Below are 27,183 nucleotides of genomic sequence, written 5' to 3' on the forward strand. Positions count from 1 at the left end.
TTCAATTTTCTCTGACTACAGAGGCAAGTAATAGTAGCCATGAGTCTCGTATTGGTCTAGCTGAGAGTCTGGAATCAGAGAAGAAGACAGTTATACCACTTGTGGTCGTATCAGCTCTGACTTTTATCTGTCTAGTGATTCTTGTGGGTATTCTCATATACTGGAGGTAAGTTATTTATTTTTGCAGTTCTACAAAGCGTAGATTTTGTCCTGATTAGAAAAATGTAATTGGCATTACTGAAGATTTGCAAGAGATCAGACTGGATCCTGACTTTCTAACAGATATTATTATTATTATTATAATTATTTATTTGTATTGCAGTAATACCCATTTCTGGTAAGCTATTAAAATGTTCACTTGCATATCAAGAGATTTTAAAAAACAAATAATTGATGTGATTGTTTGTTTACCTTTAGGAATTAAGTGATATAGGAAAAACAAAATTAAACATCACAGCTTCCTTTTCCAGATGTACCAGAAATGTATCTGTAGGGGATTTATAAATTTAGTACCCGATCCTGGAGTTCTTGATGTCAGTGGGAACTTTGTAAAGGACTGCGGGATTAGCTCTTAACTCCTATTAAAATGCAGTGAAGCTAAGTGTATAGTAATATATTTATTTTTTTACATGGCTATTTTTTTCCGTTTTTTAAAATTACTTACGGAGCACCATCAGCATGGAAGGAGATGTACAAAGCAGAGGAAGTTACAGGTCCTAACCTAAGGGTCTTCCATGCAAGCACAGATCCTACATTAGGCCAACAGTACAACAGGTGACCAGGGCTGGAACCTTTTCTCTTTCTCTAGCACACACAGTTCCACTGTCCCATATGAAGTGGAAGGGTTAGCAGATGCTGGGTCTGCACTTTGTGCTCCTCTGGCCCAGTGGGGATTCCACAGAAAACAAGAGTCATAACTAGGGGATTCTCTAATAGCCAGAGGCAGGGCCAGCCCATTAGAGTTCCTGAGCAGGAATGTTTTGGAGTCCCTCTTACCCCACACCTCTTAAAAATATGAATTGCATCATTTTCACAAACCAAAATAAAAGCCAACATAACACATACTAATGCACTTGTTAAAAAGTCCATGTTAAATTACATTAATGGTATTTTGGGGGTAATACTAAATCAAGGGCCCCTTGAGCTGCTTAGGGCCCTAAGCAGTTGCTTAGTCTGCTTATGCTTAGCTCCACCACCTTGAAGCATGGCTCCATTGTACACAAGGTTTTCTGTGGGCCAAAGTGAGTGAGGAGACAGAGGTCTTTAGGAGGATAGCCCTGCCCTCCCGTGGATCCCCCAAGATCCATGCAGAATGCTGGTAGTCCTCTAGTTCCAGAGGCTCCATGGCCTATTCCCTGGGACAATTAGGGAGAAATTCCCTTGCAGAGATTTCCTCCCCTAAAGCCTCCTGTTATACTGTGGTTCTGAGCTGTCTGATCCCAGGTTATTATTTATATTGTGATCGTGCCAAAACATCCCAGTTATGAATAGTGTCCTGTCATGGACTCACAGGATTAACGCTATGCCCCCCAGCTTTTGAACAGTCTCTTGGAGGAACTTTTCAATGTGCCAGACACCTAAGGAGTCTCACTCTTCCTTCAAGGTAGGCCATGCAGCCTCAATACCTTCCAAGACTAATCCTCTGGGGCTTCAGCACTCCTGCTTCACACCATGAGCTCTGCTCAGCGAATCCAACTGAGATAGACCCCTGGTTCGAGATTCTTCAGGAACTAAGGCACCTCACCCAGTGACACTGAAGCAATGTTTTCAAAAGAGCAGGGTTTATTAGTCATCTGGAGTGTAGTAGCATTAACAGTCCTTAGGTTAGCATAGAGCAGAAGTCCCCAAAGTGTGGGGTGCAGAGGAACCTTCGGGGTTGGGGGAGGACCCGGCAGGGACCAGGCCAGAGCCCATGGGGGCGGGGACAGAGTGCCACTCAGCCCCTCCCTGTCCCCAGCTGCGTCCCTGGCTCCTGGCACTGTCCCTAGCCTCAGCGCAGCTCTGCTGCCGGCCCTGCACCAGCCAGCCGCTGCTGCTGGCCATGGCTCCATTCCCGTCCTGGGGCTAAGGCTGAGAAAGGAGATGCACTTGGCCACAGGTGAGGCTGCCAGCCCCCACCGCAGCCCACCTGCAGCTCTGCTCCCACCCCTAGCTTTGGCTTCTGGCTGCCGTGCTCCCGGTTCCAGACCCACCCCCATCTGCAGCCCCAGCCTCAGCCCCCTTGTCCAGTCCTCTCCCCGCCCCCGCTCCAGAGCCGCAGCCCCACTCCCAGTTCCGGGGAGGTGGGGGGGTATGGACAGGGACAAGGGGGGGCGTGACCCTCAAAAGTCTGGGGACCACTGGCATAGAGAAATAAAGGTTAATGCCTAGTCCATTCTGGTCAGCCCAGAGCAATTCACCAACCTGTAGTGAACTCTATTTTCAGACTCTGTGTCTCTCTCTGATATCCTTCCTTTGTCAGTTCGCAGGTGAGAGAGCTCAAGCTTCTTTCAGAGCCCACACTTATTCCCCTAATTTACACCTCTCAGTCCTTTGTTCTTGAGCTGGGGTCTCTGCTCAGCTTCGCTACTGATAACTTTAATCTATGAGTCATTGGAGCATCTGTTGTCTCTCTACGCCTTGTTGGCCTGGGTCAGTTTCAACCAGTTCCTTAATGACTCTGTTCATTGCACCCAGACAGGGAGATGACACACAGACCTATGTCTTTTTGCCTGTCCTGAGAGTAAACTTAATCATTTTCCCAATCACTGGTTACCAGTGCAAAGTATAGGGGGAAACTGAGGCACACACAGATTTAATAAAAATATGACAGAAAATTCCCACTTTGTCATAGGCCCTATTCTGCTAGGTCCAAGCAAACATATAACATGACACAGGAGTAGAGCTGTGTAAAAAATGTAAACAGTTTTTTGGAAAAAAATCACCAAAAAAGTTTGAATTTTTTGAAAAATTCAAGCGATTCTCAAAGCTGGTCAGAAAACAGCACACACAAAAAAATTCTTAAAAATTTTTGTTGAAATTTAAAAAAAAACTTGAGCATTTTTTTTTACCAACTTTACACAGAAGATAAAGATGTGAGCAAATAGAGATATTGGGCCAGTTTGGCCAGCCTGGGCCATTGTGTCTGGGGGTGGCAATCCATCCCTAGGGGAAGGAAGTCAGTATTTGCACCACCACCTTTCCCTCGAGGGTTTGACTGGCGGAGCATAATTCTTGATTCCAATAGGACCTCATGGTTGCCCTGCCAGTGTGTCTCCTGGCCCTCCCTGGCCAGTACCAGCCATTCTGAGCTTTCTAGCAGAGGGGGACCTACAGGCACTGCGCATCATTCTAAACCCACCCTCTGTCAGATGGATTTTCTGCCACCAAAGAACTTTCTCTGTCAGTGTAGCTCAGGATTGAATCTGCCCATTATGTCTTTTGGAGGGTGGGTCAGCTTTTTCTTTATCTTGTATTATCATTGATATGCACCTGGGAAAAGGAAATCTAAAGGGAGGGACTGAAGTGGAGTGAAGATACATGTTAGCGGTACAAAGGAGAAGGAGGGCATTCCATGGCTGATATATTATCATGCAGGCATCCGATGAATTGAGCTGTAGCTCACGAAAGCTTATGCTCAAATAAATTGGTTAGTCTCTAAGGTGCCACAAGTACTCTTTTTATATTATCTGTGTTACTGTCTTTTAAATAATGTGAATCCATGGAAATTTAAACAATTGGGGATAAATTCAGAAGTGATGTAAATAATAAATGTAAGGTACATGTGGGTCCAAATCTGCACAAATGAATGCAAATGGCTGTAAGTTACATACCAAGGATATGGGAGGGTGGAGTTGTAACAACAGCCAACAGAGAATATAAGGTGTCAGGTAAACCACAGGGGACCTGCTACATTTTACACCTCTCTACATTCTCCTGTTGGTTCTTTTCCTATAGCCACCCTCTTCCACTTATTATGCATGTGAGTTACATCTAGTTTCACTCATGTGCACACCACTAGTTAAGCCATCTCTAAAATGTCCTGATAAAGGTATAAAGTGATAGTGTTATATTCTAATAGACTGTCATGTCAAAATATCACTCAACAAAGAAGCTGCATGACAAGTGTAAAACAAATACAAAATGAATAAATTCAGGAATAATGACACACTACTATTATCTATCTATCTATCTATCTCATATATGTATCTGGCCTCTATCATTGTAGTATCTCAGCATCTCACAGTCTTTAATAGACTGTGCCTCACAACGACACAGTGAGGTAGGGAAGTGCTATTGTTCCCATTTTACAGATAGGGAACTGAGGGACTACATGACTTGCTTGAGGTCCCACAGGAACTATGTGGTGTAGCAGGGAATTGAACCCAAGTCTCCCAAGCTACAATGGTAACTAGCAGTCCAGCCTTTGACAGTATTAGAGCTGGTGTATGAAAAATGATGTTTTTAAAATATTTCATCTTCAGAGTGAGTCTTGGAAAGGAATCAGTTAATGTCCAGAAGAATTGCACAACTCATTTCCTAGATTACTTCTAGTCAGTTGATTATGAATTCTACCATGGGGATTTATGGTTAACTCTCCTTCATTTTACTGACAGGCTTCTCTTAGTTTCACATTGTCCAACATGAATGTTCATATTCATCTTCAAAAGGCTTTATTTTTAAAGCTAAATGGTATTCGAAATCTTTCCTGTTTACAAAAGAAAACAATGCCATACACTTTAAGACCCGGATTGCATGGTGTAGTTTTAGTAATCCTACACATGTTATGAGCTTGTTCTTGTCAAATGACATTGTGTTCATTTGGTATTCTTTCTCAGAGAATGCACAGTTTTGAAACCCAGTCTTTCAAAATATAGCAAAGATCCCGTTAGCAGTAATATCTTCTAGATGTTTAATTTAATCCTTTGTGTATTTCCCATGTATTACAAAATAAAATATGGAGCTCTTTTTTGTTAATCTTCAAGAGAAAATTTTGTTGACCTTATGCTGAAGCCAGTAACGTATTTTCTATGTTTTTAAAAGGAATGAAATCTAAATATCATGTACTGTAATTTGGACTTTGTGGCCTGATTTTCAAAGGTGCTGAGCACCCACAGATCTTTTTAAAGTCAATGGAAAATTAGGACATTAATTTTATAGGACAATTTTATTTTCTTTATACTTGCAAAATGTTCTATAGGAAGAACTGAATAATACAACTGAATCCCTAACAGAGCAATTCTCGTGCTCAGCTTTAGTTGGTTTTAAGCTGATAGTTGATACCCAATATGAGCCTTTTTTGTTTTTTGTGGGCCAAACTGCTCATCAAATACTTAAACTTGCAAGAAACTTATCTCTGTATGCTTATTTACAACAGTGTTCACAAAAAATGATAGTCCAGCTACCCAGTGGAGGTCTTTGGTTTGAAGATGAGTCAAAAAGAATCATCCCTGGCAAAGCTGACAAATGCCTGTTTGTCAGATTCATGGGAAAATGCAGAAATTATTTTGCTCTCCCCTCAAATTGTTTGTAAAAACAAACAGCAGTTGTGGCCAGCAGAAAACTAACTTAGCTGTTTAACTCTGTTCTTAGTAAAGAATTCTTGAACTTCCACCTGGAGAAATTCACAACAACTCTTGACTATTTCATGAGACAGAGGTTCACTCTTTTCATGATGAAAAATTGTCTTGACTGGCAGAAATGGCAACTTTTTAATTTTGATGTTTTCTAATATTTTTTATTCAGATTCCATATATAAAATAAAAATGTATAATTTTGCCCCCTCTAGTTTGGTCGTTCAAGGCCTCTTGTAACTCAGGCAATGAGTTTCCAGTCAATATCATTGTCTTTTCTCTTCGACAGTCTAGGTTTACAGTGAAGTAGGCAAAGAGATCCTTTTATTTATTTCACAGCCTTATCCCTTTGGATACATCGTTTTGTACAGCCTTTGGGAGGATTTTTCATCCAAAAATAGAATACATGAAACCAAGAAAACAGATAGAAGATTCAGAGCCTCATTGGGAATGCTTGAATCTGCTGGTTCTGTTGATTTCATGTCTGATGCTCTGGGCCCAAATTTCATTATTGATGGCTTTCTACTTTGGTGAATGGAATTTGTATTTTAGGGTCACTGGGTGAAAAAAAATCCCAGTTCTGAAAAATGAAAGTTTCCCTATCCTATACTAGCAGCAAATTACACCATCATCCTTGCCAGCTGAGCTGCACTGACCAGCTGTTGGAGGTTAGAGCCAAGGCTCTGTCTGCTCCCTGCCCTCAGCAGAAGGGAAGGAATAATAGGCACACAGCACCTACTTATTCCTGCATGCCCAGAGCCAAGGTCTATGCACATCTACAGAGGGGTGAAAGGGTGGGTGGAGGGGTTGTTACTCCCCCGTAAGCCCCTGTTAAAGAGTCCAAGTCACAGTCTTGCCCTAAACTGTTCTTTTTAAACTATTCACTCAGCTCTAGTTTCTTCAGGGCAGTTTAATGTGCTGCTGCTTTGTCTTACGCTCCTGCTATAGCCTCTTTTAATTATTGCAACATCTTTAATACTGTCTTGGGTTTTAACTGAATGTGCTAAGAAGTGCAATGTCTGAATTATGAATTACACAGTTTTAGATATGGGATCAAAATACTGAGGTAAAAAGGTGTAAATTAAATAATGAGGTTAAGATTGATTGATGGGACTTTTGCCTGCAAGTTTAAAACAGTCATCACTTTTTTCATTAAAGATGAGTGATAATCAGGAAGTGACATGGCTATCAACACTTAGCTTAGTCATGAAGGCTTTCACTGCTGATGCAGAGCAGATGGAATACTTAGTCTGAATCTTGTTCTAGATTAAGTAGGATGCTTTGAATTTTTTCTCCCAGATGTTTTAGGGTATAATTTACTTGAGGCTACAAGGGATAATTAACACACAGTATGTTACTAGAATGCTTTAAAGCATGTTTTAGATGTGAAAATCATTACACAAATCTTTTCTAATTTAAACATTTTCATGCAGAAATGTGACAAAACACTGTAATGTGACTGTATACACTTAATGGAACAAGATCTTTAGAAACAATGGCGTCAAGCTTTTTAGATTTTCCTTTTGTTATTTTTATTTATTCATATATTTTTAATAAGCACACCCTGTTAAAATGCACAATGCACTGAGTATCAGGCCAGGATGTTTAAAAATAACTAGTGATTTTTGGTGCCTTATTTTTGGGGTGTCCTCCTTGAGACATCTTAAATGAGCCTGATCTGCAGCAGGTGCTGAGCACCAACACTTGGGCCTGGAAGCAGCCTACCTGACACACCGTCTATCTCACTGTGATAAGCAGATGGAGTTGCAGTCAATGAGGGCACTGGTGCTAGATCTCTCTCAATACAGTATATTAAAGCAGAGGTGGCTGCCAGGGTGTTCTCCAGCAGGCTCTGGGATGCCCTCTTGATTCTGATTCAAAATAGCTAAGATCTTCTTCCATTAAGTTGACTGTCAGGTCACACTGGAGCACCCACATTTTTTACCCAGCCTCTGAAGAAAGATAGTGGATTGAGTTATCGGCTATCGCGGGGGTGCTAGTATTTGATTAAGAGCTGCTTCTTAGTAGAAGGGGGACTGAGATTTATATTTCATGTTGTAGTTTAAGTCAGTGGCAGGGTGCTCAGAGCCTGTGTACGGGCGCTTTTTATTTGTCTAAATCAAAATAAAGTAAGTACATAATGGATAATCCCTTCTCAAGACTCCTATGGATGGCCAAAAATCCTCCAAGGCTCTTGCTGATATTCCTTGAGGGAAAATTCCTTCTTGGCCCCAAGTTTGGCTGTCACGTGAATCTCCCTTCTGTATCCTCAACCTCCTTTAATACTCTATGATTTTGTTGTTCATGTAACTATCCTTTTACCCCCCTAGAATCCTAGAGGGGAATCTGTCAGGAGCTATAGGGACAAAAAAATTCAGACACTGATTACAGTTTGAAGGAATAAAAAAAAAAATCATTCCAGGAATGTCTACATATTTCCCAAATGCTTAGTTGAAACAGTTCTCACCCAAGTGTCTGTGGTCTACATTTATGTTTTTCTAGAGAATGCTAACGTCTCCACAGCCTCTTCTTCTCTATACTGTATAGTCTTATGTTCTTTAGCTTGTCATCATAGGTAAGATTCTGCAGAGCTTTGTTCACCAGGGGAGTCCTCAGCTCTGCACATAGGCCGTTTTCAGAATGGAGTAGGAATAGGGAGCAGCATGGGAAATAAAGAGCACAGAATAAAGTTTGAGAGATGGGCAAAGCGTAGAGTGGGGGAGCAATGGGTGCATCTTCATGAAATCAGTGTAAATACATTCACAAGGCTGGGGATGGGGTGAAATGAAAGCCACATGTAAGCAGGGACCACTGTATGGACAGCCATGAAGCTAAAATCAAGGAGATTGAAATTACTGAGGAATGGGATAGGAAAATAATGGAGGAATTTGGGAACTGAAGCAAAAGGGAGGGCTATGTTATCAGAGCGGCAGGAAAAGTAGATATCTAACTGCAGTGTCATGAATGGCCTAGTGAGGGGAGAGATGACGGAGGTAGAAGATGGAGAAGAAGTAGCATTTTTTCCTGGCAGAGGTCTCCTAACCCACAGCAGAATCTACTGTCCTTACCCCAGTTCATTATCCACTGATTCACCTTCAAATCTACCCCTATGTAAACCCAGAATTTTCTCTCCTAAAATTTTTTTCTTAATAGGTCTCATAAAATTGGGTGATAGTAAGAGGGACTGAGTTCTGGCAAGTGGAGCTCCTGTTTTAACATACAAAAGCTGGATGTAACTGTTTTTCATTATACCATCACACAGATTAATTATAAGGTATATTTTCTCTGTGCAATCCTATTAATTTGGAGAAACTATTATATGGAAGTAGAATTTAGAATAACAATAACCTCACAAAATGGCAAAAGACTCTAAAACCATTTTAGCCAATGGCTTTCAGCAAATGGAAATTCATAAACATAAAATGAGATTAATATTTTCCCTGAAACAGGTATCTCTTTTTAAAGTTAACCACTTGTGAGTAATGTTTCAAATAGATTAAATGACCCACAGCAAAGAATGTTATTAGCAAGTTTAATTATCTGGTGAGTTTTTTAATTAAGGAGGGTGTGCAGTGCTTAAAGCAGCAGTTGGTTATTTACTTTTTTGAATAGCTTGTTTTATACTCTTAGCAGATGCTACCCATATTCTCTTCACAGCTGGGGTATGGAAATAGACACAAGTAACATTGTGGGCCATAGTTAAGGTTGATTCTATTAGTATTCATCCTTAAACCCTCTGCAACACGGCTAGCATCTGTTGGAATCATAAACTCCCCTGCTTTCAGCTATCTGCATCATGATGACTTCCTTGGTTGTGCTCAGAGTGATGGCTACATTAAGAAGCAACTCCCCCCCCACCCCCGCCCCAGTTATAACAGAACCGTGAGCCTCTGTTTTGTTTTCTACGCAGCATATTACCTTTTATTGAATTCAGTACCTGTGGTAGGAAAGGTCTCTCAGTGAGGATTCCAGCTTTGGAGTAGTACAGTACCTAGAATACGAAAGGAGTAGAATCATGTGGATCTGGATGAGTGAATAGGGCAATGGAATTTCATTACACTTGAAAGTTACTGTACGGCATCTACAGTGGTTCCAGGTGCAGATTCACACTCTCTTGGCTCTCACTATGGCTGATGTCTGCTCGATCTTCTGCCTCTGGTACAGGTAAAAGTAGCATAAACTATTTGATCTTCTGGGCTAATGTGCAGGTATGTGGTGTCGTAAATTGTAGGCATAATGTTATTAGTGCAATATAGTGGTGCTTACAGTGAATATTTATATTTTAACAGATGCATTTCAATATTCCTTACAAGAGGTTCTCAGATGTTTAATTTTTTTTATCATATTGCCAATATTCCAGGAAGACATCTCAGAAAACATGTTATATTTGCTATATTTACATATGATTTTTTTCTTTAGGAAATGCTTCCAGACTGCTCACTTTTATTTAGAAGATAACACATCACCTAGAGTGATTTCCACTCCCTCAGCACCAGTCTTCCCAGTTTTAGGTAATTTGTTTTGAAATATTTTATGAATTATCGTTTGTCATTGAAAAAATGTGGTGAATATTAAAGTGTACTTTAATATTTAATACTTTAAACTGTCTAAATTGGCCATCTTGATTATCACTACAAAAAAATTTTTCTCCTGCTGATAAAAACTAATTAGCCTCTCACAGTTTGTATGGCAACTTCAACTTATCTGTATGAATATATATATTTCTTATTATTATACATTCCATTCTATGCATCCGATGAAGTGAGCTGTAGTTCACGAAAGCTTATGCTCTAATAAATTTGTTAATCTCTAAGGTGCCACAAATACTCCTGTTCTTTTTATTAAAGTGTACTGTCATTAAACAGGATGATCTGGCAAATGGCTTTTGGGTCAATAACCATTCCTCATGCACAGTCCAATAGCTATAAACATGGTTCGATTCACCGCTTGGAAATGTTAGAGTTTGAGATTTTTTTGCACCCCTTTGTATTCATGGAGACAGCTGTACCTGAGCGGGGGAGACACCCTCCGAGGAGTCAGACAATGCTACTGTCACTAGGCTCACCTGAATGTTCTGCAGGAATAAAGTACCTTTAACTTACAGCCAGGGCTCTTTAAGACCCCCTCTGATAGAGGCTGCTTGGGAGATGTGCTGAATGAAACTTTCTACAAAAATCTGTGACCCATATTCTGTACCTCACTACATAAGTAGTGCCACTGAAAACAATGTCATTACTGGGGAGTAAGACACAGTGAGTAAAGGGCACAAAATCTGCCAGGTATCTGTATAGGTAACGAATAAATACATATTATTTATTAAATCTCAAGCATTTGATTACTATTTGTAACTGAAAAGTAGACATTTTTAAAGTGTTCCCTCTAAGCCAAGTGACAGCTGTGGACATGAGGAACATCATATTTTAAATAGTTAATCACAAAACTAATAGGTATATCTCCAGAAATTCAAACAATTCTCTCGAGTGATTTTAGCCTGAATGTCATGCAGAAGTTCCATTTTTGTTTGTTTTGTTTATTTACTTTGGGTTAGCCATTGTCATGCCTTGTTAGAGTAGTTCATGAAAGGCTGTTTCGGTTCCAAGTCAATAACTGTACTGCAGTGTCATTGTGCCATTTGTTTTTACAGGAAATATAACGTTCCACTGTCCTGGGGAGAATTGCATCTGCAGTTGTTTTTGTGTAATTCATGTATGTGTTATGGTACTGGGGATTTTATTTACTAAAAATAGTAATGAATGTTAATTTAAAACAGGTGAAAAGAACCTTTTAAAGTGACAAAAATAGACAGAACTTTTTGTGGAAAACTTCTAAAGATTGCAGAAATAATTCTGACTTACCGTGTTGTGTGATAGATTTTAAGTGAGCAAGTTTTAGATTTCCTAATGCACATGTTTTCTAAAATCATTGTATTTTTAGAACTATTGACATATTATGTAAGGCTACTCAATACACAGTATGTGAAAGGCTCATATGAGTCTAATGTAGGTAAAGTAGTTTGAGCAGGAAAAGCACTATGCAACCGCTAAGTATTATTTTTATTATAACTGAATGCAAACACCATCCATTTCTATTACATACTCTTTATTACTTCTGTGCATTCTCATTAGCATCCATGGGAGATCCACATGCCAGAGATGTACAGAACGTGCCCTAGAGATCTGTAGCATGAATCAGGCCACTCTGGATTGTTGGGGTGGGACTTGGGGACTAGTCCAACCATTTGGACTGTGCCGATGGCACCTGCCAAATAATGATAAGACCTACTCCTGTAGCCAGAACTAGCTGGGGGCCAGCTCAGCACTGCCCATAAAAAACAAGTGCAAGCAACCTCCTTTCTCCTTTACTGTCCATGGCCCCAGTGTTGCCCTTCCCTCCCCAGCTATTGCGCATCTATAGCTAAAGTAGCCCTGAGGGCAAGATGCCACAGGAGCAGCAGGGATTGATTTGTTTGTTTCTGAGCCTGCTTTGTTTTAAGATCAAGAGGTTTCCATGCTCCAGGAATGCTGCAAATATTTGTTTACACACAGTAGATAGGAGGCCTGGTTGGCATTTGCCAGTCTTGTTACCACTTTAAAAATACCCCTCTTCCCTCCTCAGGGTCTCTGCGGTCATGGTCATAAATGGGCAATATTTTTAGAACACTTTTAAGGTTTGATCCTATGCTCATTGTAGTCAATGGGAGTTTTGCTACTGAATTTAGTTAATGCATGGTCAAACCTTATCTGAAGGAAGCTTTAACAATAGTGTGTGTGTGTGTGTGTGGATGGATATTGGTGCTTGTTTCTGTGTTCTGAGCTCACTGGAAAACATACTTCATGCCAGAACCCTTCTCCTAGGTGTGAAGATGATATTACACATTTGTGTTTTTCTTAGGCTTGCCTGCCTAATTCGGTTTTAGTATTCATGTCCATTCATGTAAGGGAAAGAGCAGATGGATCTCAATACAAATCAACAAATCCCTGGTAACTGAAGCCTAAAAATATTGGGTGTCCTAAAAGATGAACATCTGTTGATGTAAATAGCTGTTCCTTATGCAATGTAATTGATGTTTCCTTGTCATATCATACAGTTATGAAATTGCTATTGTGAAATAGTCATATGTTTAATCTATGGAAGGCTTTCCATGGAAAAAAAAAGATCTCTCCACTTTAGAGCCAAAACTAGTTAAAATAATGTGGCCCTTTAACAATTAATTAACAGAACAGATGATGTTATTTACAAAGCATATTTCTTTGGGGACCTGCAGATTAAAAATCCTTGAAGGTTTGTTACATGATCCTTAATGAATATTTTGCACATAACTGTTTTTCTGTATTTACATAAAGTATGAAAGAGAGTTTCTCAAATAAAAATATCAGCCTGAGAATTCTGATTACAGCATGTTAAATGCAAACTGAAAAACCCATCAATATCAATTTGTCATATTTATGTGTAAAGCAACTCACAACAGTGTAAATATTTTATTTGTGGTATCCAGAAAGTTTTCCTGGTGTGTGTAATTCCCATTAATGGTAATAAGAGTTACCTCTGAGAAAAAAAGCCTTGGTTAAGAATTGCACTATCAGTCCCTGATCCTGAGAGATTACAGATGCTCAACACGTCTCAGGAGGAGACATAAAATTATTGCCAATAATTACAACCACAGAAACTTATAGGTGTACAACAAATAAAGAAAATTTGCTTGCACAAGTGATTCATTGTGAGTGAAAGAGAGAGAGTAAAAGTTACTTTTGACACTCAAGCTGATACACATGCCGTAATTAACACAGTCTTGTTGGCATGATGCTGGCTTAATTTCCTAGTCCGGGGCCCATACAGCTGGCCCCATACACCCAGTTTAATACCACTCAACACAGAGCATTCTGACTCCAGAACCCAGTAATTCCTTCTCTGCTCTCTGTCAACATTACTAAAGAATTCTACTCCGACTGCCTCACTTTGAACCTGCTTCAGCAAATAGCTGAAACTCTCGGCTCTCTTTCACTTCAGTGAGTGCTGAGAGCACTCTTCAATGTACAGGCTCAGCATTTTGCAGGATCAGCCCCTTGTTTGTGGAGGTATCGTGGGCATGCAGACATGAGGAAAAGAGAGAATCTTCAAAGGTGGAAAAAGAGCTGGATGGGGAACTTGTATGCCTTATTTCACAGGGCCTTTGCAAAACTTGTAGAAAGCACCATTATTATGCATCATTTAAACAGTGTTAGAGATGGGTTGTGATTTTAAGAAGAAGACAAGTACCAAAAGCTCCTACGCAGGCTGCATGTTTTATTTTGGGATTTTGTATAGTTTGCCTAACTATAAAGCTTGTTATATATCACTCTGGCTTCTTATCCTTCACAAATGTTTTTTTTTTTTTTGTCTTTTCCCACCCCTAAGATGATGTTGGAGCAATTCCAATAAAGCATTTTCCAAAACATGTTGCAGACTTACATGCAAGTAATGGTTTTACTGAAGAATTTGAGGTATGGCTCTATGTCTTCTTTTTAAAGAAAGGCTACAAATAATGTCAGATTAAAATTAATTTGAAAATAAAGAATTAGGGATTCTTTAATGTCAGATGGGATCCAGATTCTGGGACCAATTCTGTAAATACTTATGGACATGAGTACCTTGAACCTATGTGTATAAAGCTAAGAACAAATGTAAGTGTTGACAAATTAATAGATATATCTACTTAGACTTAGAATTAGCAAGTGTACTGATGCACAGTCTTGGTATAGGATAGTGAGAACTTTCAGATTAATCCCATAGCACATATAATTCATTATGTGTTTCACAAAATTGAAAATATTAACTTCATCACATAATTCATTAATTTTACCCTATATAACTAATGAATTTCAATGCATGATAAAATACTCATGTATTTCATGAACAAGCTTTCGAGAAGTCATATTTCCTATATCTAACTAAAAAACTGTAAAATTGAAATAGTCAATCTCACTTCTCTCATCAAAGATCTATTGTTAAAAATCTTGTATGTATTCCCAAAAAAAAGTTTTGTGGAGGCACAGTTAAGATTGTAAATAGATCATCTGTATTTATTATAAATATTATTATGTTATAATTGCATCAAAAATGTTTGAAAATATGGACATTCATTCTTAAACACCCTCTGCTTTATTGTGTTTTCTCTGTCCACTCACAATGTATAGGGGAAAACTCTCCTACGGTCACCTAATTTATCCCATAAACATTTCCTGTATAGGCCATAAGACAACACTCAACACATATGGCCTATAGATAGACTTGGCAGAATTCAATTTTTTGGTCAAGGGTCTGGTTTGTGTCTCACCACAAATAGGAAGACCTTGTACAAACCAGACCCTTGACCATCCCCCATCTCTATTTCCCACTGTTGTCCAGAGACCACAATATAGGGCATTTTGTTCAGACTGTATGGTTGAAAAACGGCATTTTTACTTACAGCACAGTTGGAGATAGGAGTGAGAACCCCAATCTACCTATCTGTTCTTCCAGGTTTATAAAACGCCCCAGAATATGTGCCCTGACTTTCTCTCTGCTCCTGGAGAACTAACAAGATATGCAAGACTCTAAACTGAAGTTATTATCTTTGCAGAGCTGACAAAAGTTAGCTTTTTCAGTTTTTAATTCCTATTACTATAAAGCAAATCCTATTTAAAACCTAATTTACCAGGTCATTAGGCTTTAACCATGACTAGTAACCACATCTCTTATTTTTAACTTTTAGAAAGCCTAAAAGGAAGATGTTTTGGCCTTAAAATGAGTCCCAGAACATTACAGGAACCATAATTGTACTATTTTTAAATGAATGGAATTTATTTTCCGTTTAATAAGGTGCCCCTTATAGAAGATTGAGTTTACTATTTAGTTGAAGCATTCCATAAAATAAAAACTTGAATTAAATGCTGAGAATACTATTATGGATTTTTAAGGGCCTGCTCATGTTACCCTTACTCATTCAAGTCACCCTTACACATGCATTAGGCCCAATGGGACTACTTGTATGCATAAGGGTTGTAGTTTAGAGCCCGAAACTGGTAGAGTTTAGTCACATGAAGATGTAAAGATGCACAATCCTGCTCCCTTGGAAATCAGTTGTGGTTTTGCAGTTAACTTCAATGAGAGTAAGAGCAGGCTTGTAAAACTTAACCCAGTTCCTGGACCAATAACTAAAGGCCTCTGCCCTGTCAATGAGACTACTCATGCATAAGTATTTGCAAGTCCAGAGTCTGACTGAGGCCAAGTCACTGTGATACATACAGATGTCAGTCTTTGTTATGAAAGTTATTTCAAGTTCAGAATTTCTCATTTCTTTTACTTGCATGCATTATGTCAGAAATATTCAACGTTGTTGCTATATTATAAACACATATATTGCATGACCATAATTGTTTTCCATTGTAATATGTATAAGCACTTCTATCCATTTGTTGTGTGCTGTGGAATTTGATTTCTTTACTTTTTTTGCATTCATTCCCTCATTAGACACTGAAAGAGTTTTACAAGGTAAGGAATTATTTCACTGCTTTTTTTTTTTTTTTTTTTAGCAGAGAACTAGTTGTAAGATAGTTTGGTATATAGTTGTGGTTTTTCATGTTGATTTATTACATTTTAAAACATTGCATGTAAGTTAATATTTATTAAAATAGCATGTGCCTATTTTCTTTTCAGGAAATCCAGAGCTGTACTGTAGATCTTGGTATTACTTCAGACAGCTCTAATCACCCAGACAACAAGAATAAGAATCGATATATAAATATCGTTGCTTGTAAGTGAACACTCTTGGTTATGTATTTTAAAGGTCAGCATAGGGAAGTGTGCACTTATGTATTATCATGGGGAGGGGGGAATCACAATGGTCTGAAAATTATTGGTCTTGTTCAGTAGTGTTCTGTGAGTAACAGAACAGACTTTCATATCTTTTCAAGTTATTTCTCTGAGATTCTGCTCCCCTACTGAGCTTTTGATAGTGAAACCTGTGTAGGCCTTCTGTGACAAAACAAAAAAGAAATTGGAGACTTCCTTACAATTCCATTATAAAGCCAAAGAAGCTATGTTTTGATTACCAAAGTTAATCCATCTTTGAGCTGGAATAATGACGATGTATCCTCTTTAGCAATCTGCAGAATCCCAGGATCTGTAGTCGCTGCACACACAGAAATATATATTTATCAGTTTTTTAGGTTGTATGTGCCCCGTCACTGAATATAAATCAGGTTCATTAGCTGGGACACATGTTCCAATTGCTTCGCCCCTCTCCATCATGCTAGTAATTCTTAGCTAATGTGTGTATATATTTAGCTCTTTTAATCTTTCTTTAATGTCAGTCCTTTCAGCCTCCTGACCATTTTTGTGGCTATTTTTCTGAACTCTCTCTGGTCTACCAATATTTTTCTGGTAACAAGGCAGTCAGAAATAAATACGGTGTTCTAGGTGCATAGCACCAGAGCTGTATATATAATAGGACCAATTCAGTTGATTTGGCAATGGGAGGTGTAAATTTCACCCCAGAACAAAAGAGGTTCACTTCACCTTATTGAAGATTCACCTTCACAGAACAAAGGTTAGCATTATTTGCTCTCCCATTCTCCCCATTTCTATCCAAAGCTTTACGGGATCACTACTCAGGTGATTTTGGTTATTTCCTGAGAGATGCTCGGATACTATAGTGATGTGTGGCACTGTGAGAACCAATATAGATAGGTTTCTAAAGAGATACATTCTCTGACCATCTAGCCATACATCCTTCCATTGGCTTCAAAGGGAATTGCACATGTGCATCTCACAGGGTGATCAACTTTCTCCCTTCTCTAGGAGATATGTGTTTGATTATTTCCCAACCCAAATCCCAGATGTTAGTTAGCATTTCTCCAGCTGAAATTTTGAATGTGATTCATATTTAAGCACAGAATACTTGCATATTGTTGTTGTACTTCCCGTATAAATATTTTAAAATCCAATTAACGTCTCTCACTGTAAAAGGTTTCCTAAAGAAAAGGAACCATGCTTGCTAGAGTGCTGTGTTATTTTGACTTGTTTTATTGCAGATGATCATAGTAGGGTTAAACTTGCACAACTTGCAGAAAAAGATGGAAGAGTGACTGATTACATCAATGCCAACTATGTTGATGTAAGTACATTTACATATCTATTAATCTGGTCAGGTATCTCCAAGACAGCTGAGGCAATGAGGCATCTAGAGTTCATAAAAATGGATTAATTCTTAAATATATATGCACAAAACAATATAAAAAGCTTCATTAGTAGAAGATTCTTTAAGGATCTGACTTAAATCCACAAACCATCAACATGAAGATAAATCTCAGATTGTATCTTGAACACACGTTTTTGTGTTCAGTTATTGTAGAGGCTTCAGATCAGCTGATGATTTTTTAATACCATAAAGTATGTGGTATGGCAGTACAGAGTGAATATTTCAGTTCTGAATTTCTATATTTTTATATATTTGTAGTAGATACTTAATTCTTCTATCTGTGATAATCTCATGAGATGTGTATGCCATTCGGATAAGGGTCTCAGGGGGACAGCATTTTTTCAGTTTTAGTTACCCTATTCTTTAAACCTGTTATATGTGAATGATACTGGTTTATTTCTTACATGAATATCATAATAGATCTTTTCAAATCATTAGTATGTCAATGTTCTGCCAGGGTATTATTCCCTTTTTTGGAATTTTACACATTAACATAATAATTCCATTCACATTGTATCCGGTTCCAACAGGCTTTATGTGAATGAAATTGTTACAAATAAAAAAATACCTGAAGTTGTGTGGGATTTTCTATTGTATCCATATATAAAATGTCATGTACTCTACCCAAATGCCTTTTTTATAGAAACTGTACATTAACAAGTGTCATTTCTTTATATTTTAATTTAGGGCTACAACAAGCCAAAAGCTTACATTGCTGCTCAAGGGCCATTAAAATCAACAGCAGAAGATTTCTGGAGAATGATTTGGGAGCATAATGTGGAAGTCATTGTGATGATAACTAATCTTGTTGAGAAAGGAAGGGTATGAATCCATTTCTTTATGCTATCTACACCAAATGGTTCCTACACATGCCGCCTACGTACATTTCCAATTTGCTATTAGACTCCTATCAAATATTCTATACAAAGCAGAAGTCACAATAATACTTATATACCTCTTTCAAAACATAGTATAAAAGAAAATAATGTAGAACGTTAATACAAATAGAAGTCGTAATGCTGCACCTCAGAATCTGTGTAAACACAGCTGGAAATAATAAATATGGTTTTATGGCTAACAAGGTGTCATCATCTTTGACACTCAATGTCCATCACTGATTGACAGAAAGAGGAGATTTCCAAGGGAGTTCCTTAATAAACTTAAACATTTCACTTAATTATAAAAGCAACAAAAAACAAAAGTATGTGAGTTATTATAATCTCCAAGCATTATGTGTATGAAAGTAGTTATAACTATCTCTTAAAATTCAGTAAAGGCAAAAGCAAGTTTATAATAACCTAAAATTATAAGAATAACTACATTAACAGACATTTTGGCATTTTGTAACAACTATTTAGGTCTACCCTCTCCAGGCCCCACAGCTACCCTGAGGGTGAGGTGTAGAAAACATAAAATCATCACTGATGAAATTTGCAGCTGACACAAAAATTGGGGGACTGGTAAATAACGCAGAGGATAGGGCACATACATAGGGCAATCTGGATCATTTGATAAACTGGGCACAAGCGAACAATATGTATTTTAATATGGCTAGATGTAAATGTATACATCTAGGAACAAAGAATGTAGGCCATACTTACAGGATGGGGGTCTCTATCCTGGGAACCAGTGACTCTGAAAAAATAATTGGGGGTCGTGTTAGATAATCAGCTGAGCATGAGCTCCCAAAGTCACACTGTGGCCAAAAGGGCTAATGCATTCCTGGGATGCATAAACAGGGAAATCTTGAGTAGAAGTAGAGAGATATTTTACCTCTGAATTTGGCACTGGTGTGACTGCTGCTGGAATACTGTGTACAGTTCTGGTGCCCATAATTCAAGAAGGATGTTGATAAATTGGAAAGGGTTCAGAGAAGAGCCATGACAATGATTAAAGGATTAGAAAACATGTCTTATAGACTCAAGGAGCTCAATCTATTTATCTTAACAAAGAGAAGGCTAAGGGTGACTTGATTACAGCCTCTAAGTATCTACATGGGAAACAAATATATAATAATGGGCATTTCAATCTAGCAGAAAAAGGTATGAAATGATCCAATGGCTGGAAGTTGAAACTAGACAAATTCAGACTGGAAATAAGGTGTAAATTTTTAACAGTGACAGTAGTTAACCATTAGATCAATTTACCAAAGGTTGTGGTGGATTTTTAAATCCAGGTTGGATGTTTTTCTAAAAAATATGCTCCTGGAATTATTTTGGGGAAATTCTATGACATGTGTTATACCAGGATCCTACCAAATTCACACTCCATTTTGGTCAATTTCATTGTCATAGAATTTTTTAAATTGTAAATGTCATGATTTCAGCTATTTCAATCTGAAATTTCACTGTGTTATAATTGTAGGGGTCCTGACCCAAAAAGGAGTTGTGGGGGGGTGGCAAAGCGATTGTAGGGAGGGTTGCAGTACTTCTACCCTTACTTCTGCACTGCTGCTGGCAGCTGTGCTGCTTTCAGAGCTGGGCAGCTGGAGAGCGGCGGCTGTTGGCCGGGAGCCCAGCTCTGAAGTCAGAGTCATATTGCCACCCTTACTTCTGCGCTGCTGCCTGCAGATCCGGGCCATCAGTCAGCAGCCGCCACTCTCCAGACGCCCATCTCTGAAGGCAGCAAGGCAGAAATAACGGTGGCATGGGATGGTGTTGCCACCCTTCTGCGCTGCTGCTGGCAGGGCGCTGTCTTCAGAGCGGGGTGCCTGGCCAACAGCTGCTGCTCTCCAGCTGACCAGTTCTACAGGTAGCACAGAAGTAAGGGTGGCAATACCACGACCCCCTCTAAAACAACCCTGTGACACGCCCCCCCCGCAACTCCCTTTTGGGTCAGGACCCCCAATTTGAGAAACACTGGTCTTCCCCCATAAAATCTGTATAGTATAGGGTAAAAGCACACAAAAGGCCAGATTTCACAGGGGGGAGACCAGATTTCATGGTCCATGACATGTTTTCCTGAATAGGGCCCTAGTTATACAGGAGGCAGATTAGATGATCACAGTGGTCCCTTCTGGTCTTGGACTCTATGAAGCTATGATTAGGACCACAAGATGAGCAGAGCCTGCTTCTCTGGCAAATTCAGTGACAGTTCACCACTGTGAATTTACCATTGGTCAGACCACTATTAATTTCCCCTAGTGCATAGCTATGGTGGAGAAGCCAGTAGCAGAGACGACACAGGAGTGGAGATGCTGCTAGGAGATCCTTGCAATCCACGTAGAGGGATTTATCATCCCCTGGCATCTTCTCAGGGTCCTGACCTGTAGTTGTAGACTCCGTTTCTCCAAGAGACGGCCATCGCCACACAACTGAGGGAAGAACTGTAGGAGAGGCACCACAAATATGCTTTCCTTTTCTGCAGCTTCTTCTATGTCATGGGGTGATCTGGGACTATGAATTCTTTGTAGTTAATACTTAATAGGCTATTTGGTCAATAATTGTCCTTAAGGATTCTTTTCTACAATATTCTTGCTTCTGAAGAGAGTGAAAGAAATGCAAAGCCCAACTTTGAGATTCAAAATAAACACCTGCTCTGATAAGGGGATAGCAAGAGATAACCAGACGCACAGTAAGGGACAAATTCTACCTTTGCTGTGTGTCCTTGGAGTTCCCATTGACTTCTGAAGATTATAGTGCTCTTAAATTTGTTCATTTTAACTCTGCGGTTTGACACTGTGTTCTCTCTTTATGACAGAGAAAGTGTGACCAGTACTGGCCTGCTGATGGTAGCGAAGAATATGGAAACTTTTTGGTCACTCAGAAAAGTGTTCACGTACTTGCCTATTACACTGTGAGGAATTTTACTATTAGAAACACCAAGGTCAAAAAGGTTGGTGATATCCCAAAAGCATGTCCTGGACACAGGGATGTTTTATGATTTTCAGAATCTTATAATGTCAACTGTTTTGATACAAACTTAGGACTGAATTCTGCAGTCCTTACCAAGGCAAAACTCTCATTGACGTCACAGCGAGTTTTACCTGAGTGCTCTCTAAATGTGGAGGTGATGGCCTCACAACTGTGTAACCACAATCTAATGCCCAGTTAGACTTATTAAGGGAAATTGCTATTGAGGCCACATGTTCTGCCCTTGTAGCAAGCAAGTTGAGTGCAGCAGAAATACCACCAGCAGGGGAAGGGCTATGGTCATATAAGTCTGTTGCTGTGGACATCACTTAGACTAGTGAGCCGGGGGAATTCTCAGAATGAAAAAGGCTAACAAAAAAGAAGTAGACTGATTTTAAATCATTTTGCTCAGCAAAGTTTGCTCCATTTCTAGGGCTAGATGATTCAGTTTAAGAGGCAGAGCTGTTCTGGGGAGAGGGAGGAGGTACACTTCTCTGAGCATCCCAGTGGAAATACGAGCTTGATACACACTTAGACCAGTGTAAATCAGGAGTAGCCCTAATGAAGGCAGGTCAAAGCCTGGCCCCACTGAAGTCAAAAGCAGCACGCGTATTGACTCAATAAAGTCAGTGGAAAGACCCCTTGTGTTCCTAATAAGGAAGACACAATTTGGCCATTCTAGTACATATAACTGTATGATTCGCTACCAGTATTCTTAGGGTCTCGTGTGCTTTATGCTGAATAGTGACTATGTTAATTCAATTCCAAAATAGAATATTAAGTATATAAAGGAAACAGTGAGAAGATGGCCTTTCTTTGACTTGGCCTATTGACATATATAACTATTTTCTGTTTCAGGGTTCCCAGAAAGGAAGGTCTAGTGGACGTGTAGTTACTCAGTACCATTATACCCAGTGGCCTGATATGGGTGTTCCAGAATATACTCTGCCCGTCCTCACATTTGTGCGAAAGGCATCATATGCTAAGCGCCATGCTGTGGGGCCTGTGGTGGTTCATTGCAGGTGTGGTTTTTACTGCAGTAAAGTTCACTCTGATTTTTATCTCATTGTTTTTTTGCACAAAAATATTTTTTCAGTGGTGTTATAGGCAGGATTTCACATTAATATTTCATAATTACTAGTGAAAGAACACTAAATTCTTTATCTAGTAGTTGTAGCTTTCGTAAGGCTGACTAATCAACTGGCCGTGCCAGCACTATGAATCGCCTGGTGACTATAAACAATGCGATGCTGCTATGTGCTACAGAAAATTTTTTCTTTTGCAAATTGCTTTTCTTTTTAATTTATTTTGCATGTATATATTGCAGTTTGGGTAGCTAAGGACTTTCCTGATATACGTATTGCAGTAATTGTTTCACTTCTGCCAAAATATGTATTCTAATTTTTTTCAGTTCATATGGTCTTTGGTGCAGGGATGCACTGTAGTTCTAAAAGGAGACTATGCAAAAAAGAAGACTGAATATAGTACCTGCTGAACTATAGCTCTGCTGTTTGTATCATTACTCTGTGCTCTATCAATGGTTTGTCATAGAGGAGAGTTCAAGAGAAACTACTTGAGCTCTGACAATGCTGCAAGTTTTAGGCAGATGTACTGGTAGTGCTCACTGAGACTGAAGCGACCCAGGGAAAGTTGGTTTAAAATGATTTACAGGACCTGGGATTACTTCACAGTACCAGTGAATGACCAGATTATTGGAAAATATATAAGCAGGTTCTGGTTTTCCACTATAGTACCTCATCTTTGATGGAACATTTGAAAAGAGAGCCTCCTCATGAATTCTGTCCTTCTAGAGCTGAGACTGATGAAGCCAACAGGTAAAGTTGCCATAGAAAAGCTGCAAGTCGAAGATAATTTGTTTTGGGATGATCTAATTTTACTGAAACATTTTTTGTACTGGAAAAAAATGATCAAGTTTTCTTTGTTATGCTGATATCTCCACCTCTGATTGTTCTTCAGAAGGCCAAAATTGGAGCTTTCCAGAAATACCAACACTCTCCAAGGGGTTGCAGAGAGATCGGCAATATGACAGCCCTCAATAATTTTTTAACAACACTAAATTGTATGGCTTCATTCAGACTTCTCCACTGGGTCATGTACAAATTTCAGGGTTCAAGCTGCAAATAGTTTTATAAACTTTATAAACTTGTTTGTTTGTTTCTGGATTGAAATGGAGTTTAGAAGGACTCTCATGGTATGAGACTAACTTCTCTTGTTGCCTTTCCAGGTTACACTGAGGTGAAAATACTCTTATTTTTATGAAATTTTACTTAATTATTTTCTTATTTCAGTGCTTTTGTTATTTCATGTTTGTCATTTCTAACAAGGGTATATGGTGCCTGATAATCTGTATTTGTATTTTAATGGGTCTAATAGTGTGCTGCTAACCTTGACTTATTCAGTTATACATTACTGTGTTGGTGCCCAATTCTGCACTTTTACATGCATACAATTCTAATTGACATAAATGGAATTGTGACTATATAGCAAAGAACAGAATATTGACTTTACAACTCTAACCCAAACTATTCATGAGAAACCTAAACTAACTGTTTATGTATTGAGGTTTTTATACAACACACATCACTGTGGGATCTAAGACTGTGTTAAATAACTGGATTGTGTTTCATAATCCAGGGATAAAAATATAAATTGCTTCAAAAGTACCTCTTTTTTTTTTAGTTTCTCATGAAAAGTTTTGGTTAGGGTTCTAAGCATAAGCAACAAATTTTGCCTTTGATATGTGCATGCTAAATTGAATGGGATTTGCACAGGTAAGCTGCATTAGGGCAAAATTTGGTGTTAATATCAGACTATGGCACTATCATGAGTCCTAAAATACTTGAACACCAAAGACCTTCGTACACAATCAATAGGATTTTTATAAACTATTGATCAACTAACCCGTGTAAGTTGGCTCCCTTTCTTCCTCTTGTTTATTGAGGAAGGCCTCACACTTTGCTTGCCTTTTTGGGCTATTTCTGAAGAGCAGTAAGATTTCCATTTGCTAGTGTACTTTCATCAGTTCTGATACTTCCTAGGATCTTCCTCAGTGCAATATCTCCTTTGAAAGATCCCTAGGCAGTGTCTGAATTTGTAAGGTCTGGTAAATGTAGCCTCTTGTCTGAAGGGTCACGTGTATCAGCAGAGAGGATTCTGGGCACATCACAGCTCTGAAGTGCACCTGCTTCAAAGGATACCTGGAGCATTAGAGGCCTGAAAGCTGCAAACCAACGGGAAGTCACAAGTCTTGTTTAAACTGGGATATAGGGAGAGTGGTTGAAGGAGATGAGAAATAAGTCTTCCCCTTTAATAAAAGATTAATAGAGAGGAAGGGGGAGAGATTCCTCTTCATCACCTCCCTTACACTGAATATGTTATATGTAATGTAGGTATGTAAGAGCTTGCATTGAAAAACTCATATCTAAGGAGCAATAATGCACCCCATGTGAGTTCTTTCACCCTGCTTCCAACTCAGGAGCATTTTTTTGGGTTTGTTTTACAGTGCTGGCGTTGGAAGAACAGGCACATACATAGTATTAGACAGCATGCTGCAGCAAATTCAGCATGAAGGGACAGTCAACATATTTGGATTCTTAAAACACATACGTACACAAAGGAACTACTTGGTGCAGACTGAGGTAAGAAGAGAATATGCATTATGGTAAGTAAACTGAAGCCAGTTTCTGTGACTCAGCTGGCAACAGCACAGACGCTGGGTTCCCCCTCCTCATTTGCTCTGACAGGCAGGATGGTGACCAATCACCATCCAGGATTTTCCTGCTGGCTTGGTTTCCCTCCTTTGCTTTGAATGTTTGTTCCTGGCTCCCTCAAGCAATGAGCAGGCGAGTGACCTCTGCAGCTGCGGCTGGCAACATTGGCACTTTTCTGGGTGAGCTTTAGGCATTTTTGTCTGAGCTCATTTCTAGAATCGTCAATAGTTCAGTAATCGGGATTGAAGCATGAAATGATATTTATAAAAAGGCTATTGTACCAGTAATGCACAAAGATAGGCAGAATGGTGTTATGTCAAAGAGAAACAATGAGTATAAATAGGAAGGGGATAGGAAAGTCTATTTCAGATCTCAAGAGCTGGAGTCAGATGCTGTTGGTGGTTAGATACCCTGGTGATGGATGCCTTAGAAATACCTTAGCTAGAGAAGAAAGTAGCACAAATGACCAAGTGTTAAAATGCTTGAGAGAGGGAACACATCATAGCCGTAGCAATTGGGGGAGAGAAGCTTATTGTGATGGCAAGGAAGACAGCTGAATTAGAGCTCAGTAAGAGGCTGGTTGGAAAATTCTGACCAAGACTATCATTCCATTCTTAACTCATCCTGTGGTTGTAGGAATTGCAGGTGTCTCAGAACAGATGGGGATATGATACAACACCAGCCATGCATAGCATATGTGTATGACATTTTGGGGTGTAATTCAGACTAGTGAGGGGCTGTGTCACACCTGCCCTGCAAACTTGAGTGCCTCACAATGCTTTGCTGCAGTAGCTCCAACCTGGTCCCTTCACAGTCTGCCAGCATGCAAGTCATACCCTGAGTGTTTGTGTATAGCCACATTCTTTGCCAGCAACACTGATCCCAGCAGCCTGTTAGCAAACACCAGCCACACTCTGGCTTCCAGCAGCCTTGGTTACTACTTGCAGAGTGACCCCAATACCCTTTCAGTCCCAAATTCCCCTCCCCCAAATGTGTGTTCTGCACTGTCCAGCCCTCTCCTGGATAGTTCAGACATATTAGGACCATTGCCCCTCTGAGGGGGTCAACGTACAACAGTCTGCTATACCAAATGGAGTTACCAACAGAGTTCACAGCACTGGATTAGTTTTGCTTAAAGAATAAAACAAGTTTATTTAAGTATAAGAAGATTTAAACTGAGTACAAGTATGAGGCATTAAGTCAGAAAAAGAAATAAAGATAAATGCTTCCTAGTACTAAACTTAACAAACTAGACTTGTCTCAAGGTGAAATTCTTACCACAGGTTTCCAGTAACATTGCTGACCAAGTTTCAGGTCAGGTTCTGCTCCTAAAGTCCAAAGGTTGTTTCTTTTGTGCTCTTAAATGAAAAAGAGAGAGATCGATAGGGAGAGCTAACTTGAGGTGTTTTTGCCCTCACTTTTATAGATCAGTCACTCTTCAAAATGCATTTTCTTGAAGGTTATCCTTAGTTAAAGTTCTTTCAAACAATAAAGAAGGAGACATGGTGTATGGTGGTAAAAGAGGTTGCACATTGTTTCTTCTCACCTCTATTTGCTGAAATGTACATTTTCCTTGTCTCCTGTCTTCCACCCTCTCCCTGTCTGAGGATCCTGTTTACAACTTACATATAAATTGAGGTAAACGCACATTCCTTTGTTTAAGACCTGCTTGACCATTCCTGCCTCATTGGGGCTACGTGGATTTGAACATGTGCTACCAACATCATTCAGATGGAATTCACAACTTTACATATAATGTTGCTATCCACATTTCATCGTGATATTATTGACCAGTGAGTTATTAGTTTTCAGATGATACCTCACAAGACATA

General features: G+C 39.2%; 1 protein-coding gene across 4 annotated transcripts in view; it reads left to right on the forward strand.

The window, feature by feature from the left end:
• The window catches only part of PTPRZ1 (protein tyrosine phosphatase receptor type Z1), a 192,235-nt gene that overhangs the window by 153,436 nt on the left and 11,616 nt on the right, over positions 1–27,183 (forward strand). For 2 of the 4 annotated variants that reach the window (XM_084642257.1, XM_084642259.1), the window contains exons 13-22: positions 22–166; positions 9,972–10,063; positions 13,947–14,032; positions 16,041–16,061; positions 16,227–16,323; positions 17,603–17,685; positions 18,457–18,591; positions 21,469–21,603; positions 22,479–22,642; positions 25,144–25,279. In XM_084642257.1, coding sequence (XP_084498383.1) covers positions 22–166; positions 9,972–10,063; positions 13,947–14,032; positions 16,041–16,061; positions 16,227–16,323; positions 17,603–17,685; positions 18,457–18,591; positions 21,469–21,603; positions 22,479–22,642; positions 25,144–25,279 — 1,094 coding nt within the window. The remainder of the gene's footprint in view (positions 1–21; positions 167–9,971; positions 10,064–13,946; positions 14,033–16,040; positions 16,062–16,226; positions 16,324–17,602; positions 17,686–18,456; positions 18,592–21,468; positions 21,604–22,478; positions 22,643–25,143; positions 25,280–27,183) is intronic. The other 2 variants (XM_084642258.1, XM_084642260.1) reach the window with 1 other exon arrangement.

This window comes from Lepidochelys olivacea (genome assembly GCF_965140295.1).
Source record: "Lepidochelys olivacea isolate rLepOli2 genome assembly, chromosome: 1".
NCBI classification, from domain to species: Eukaryota; Metazoa; Chordata; order Testudines; family Cheloniidae; genus Lepidochelys; species Lepidochelys olivacea.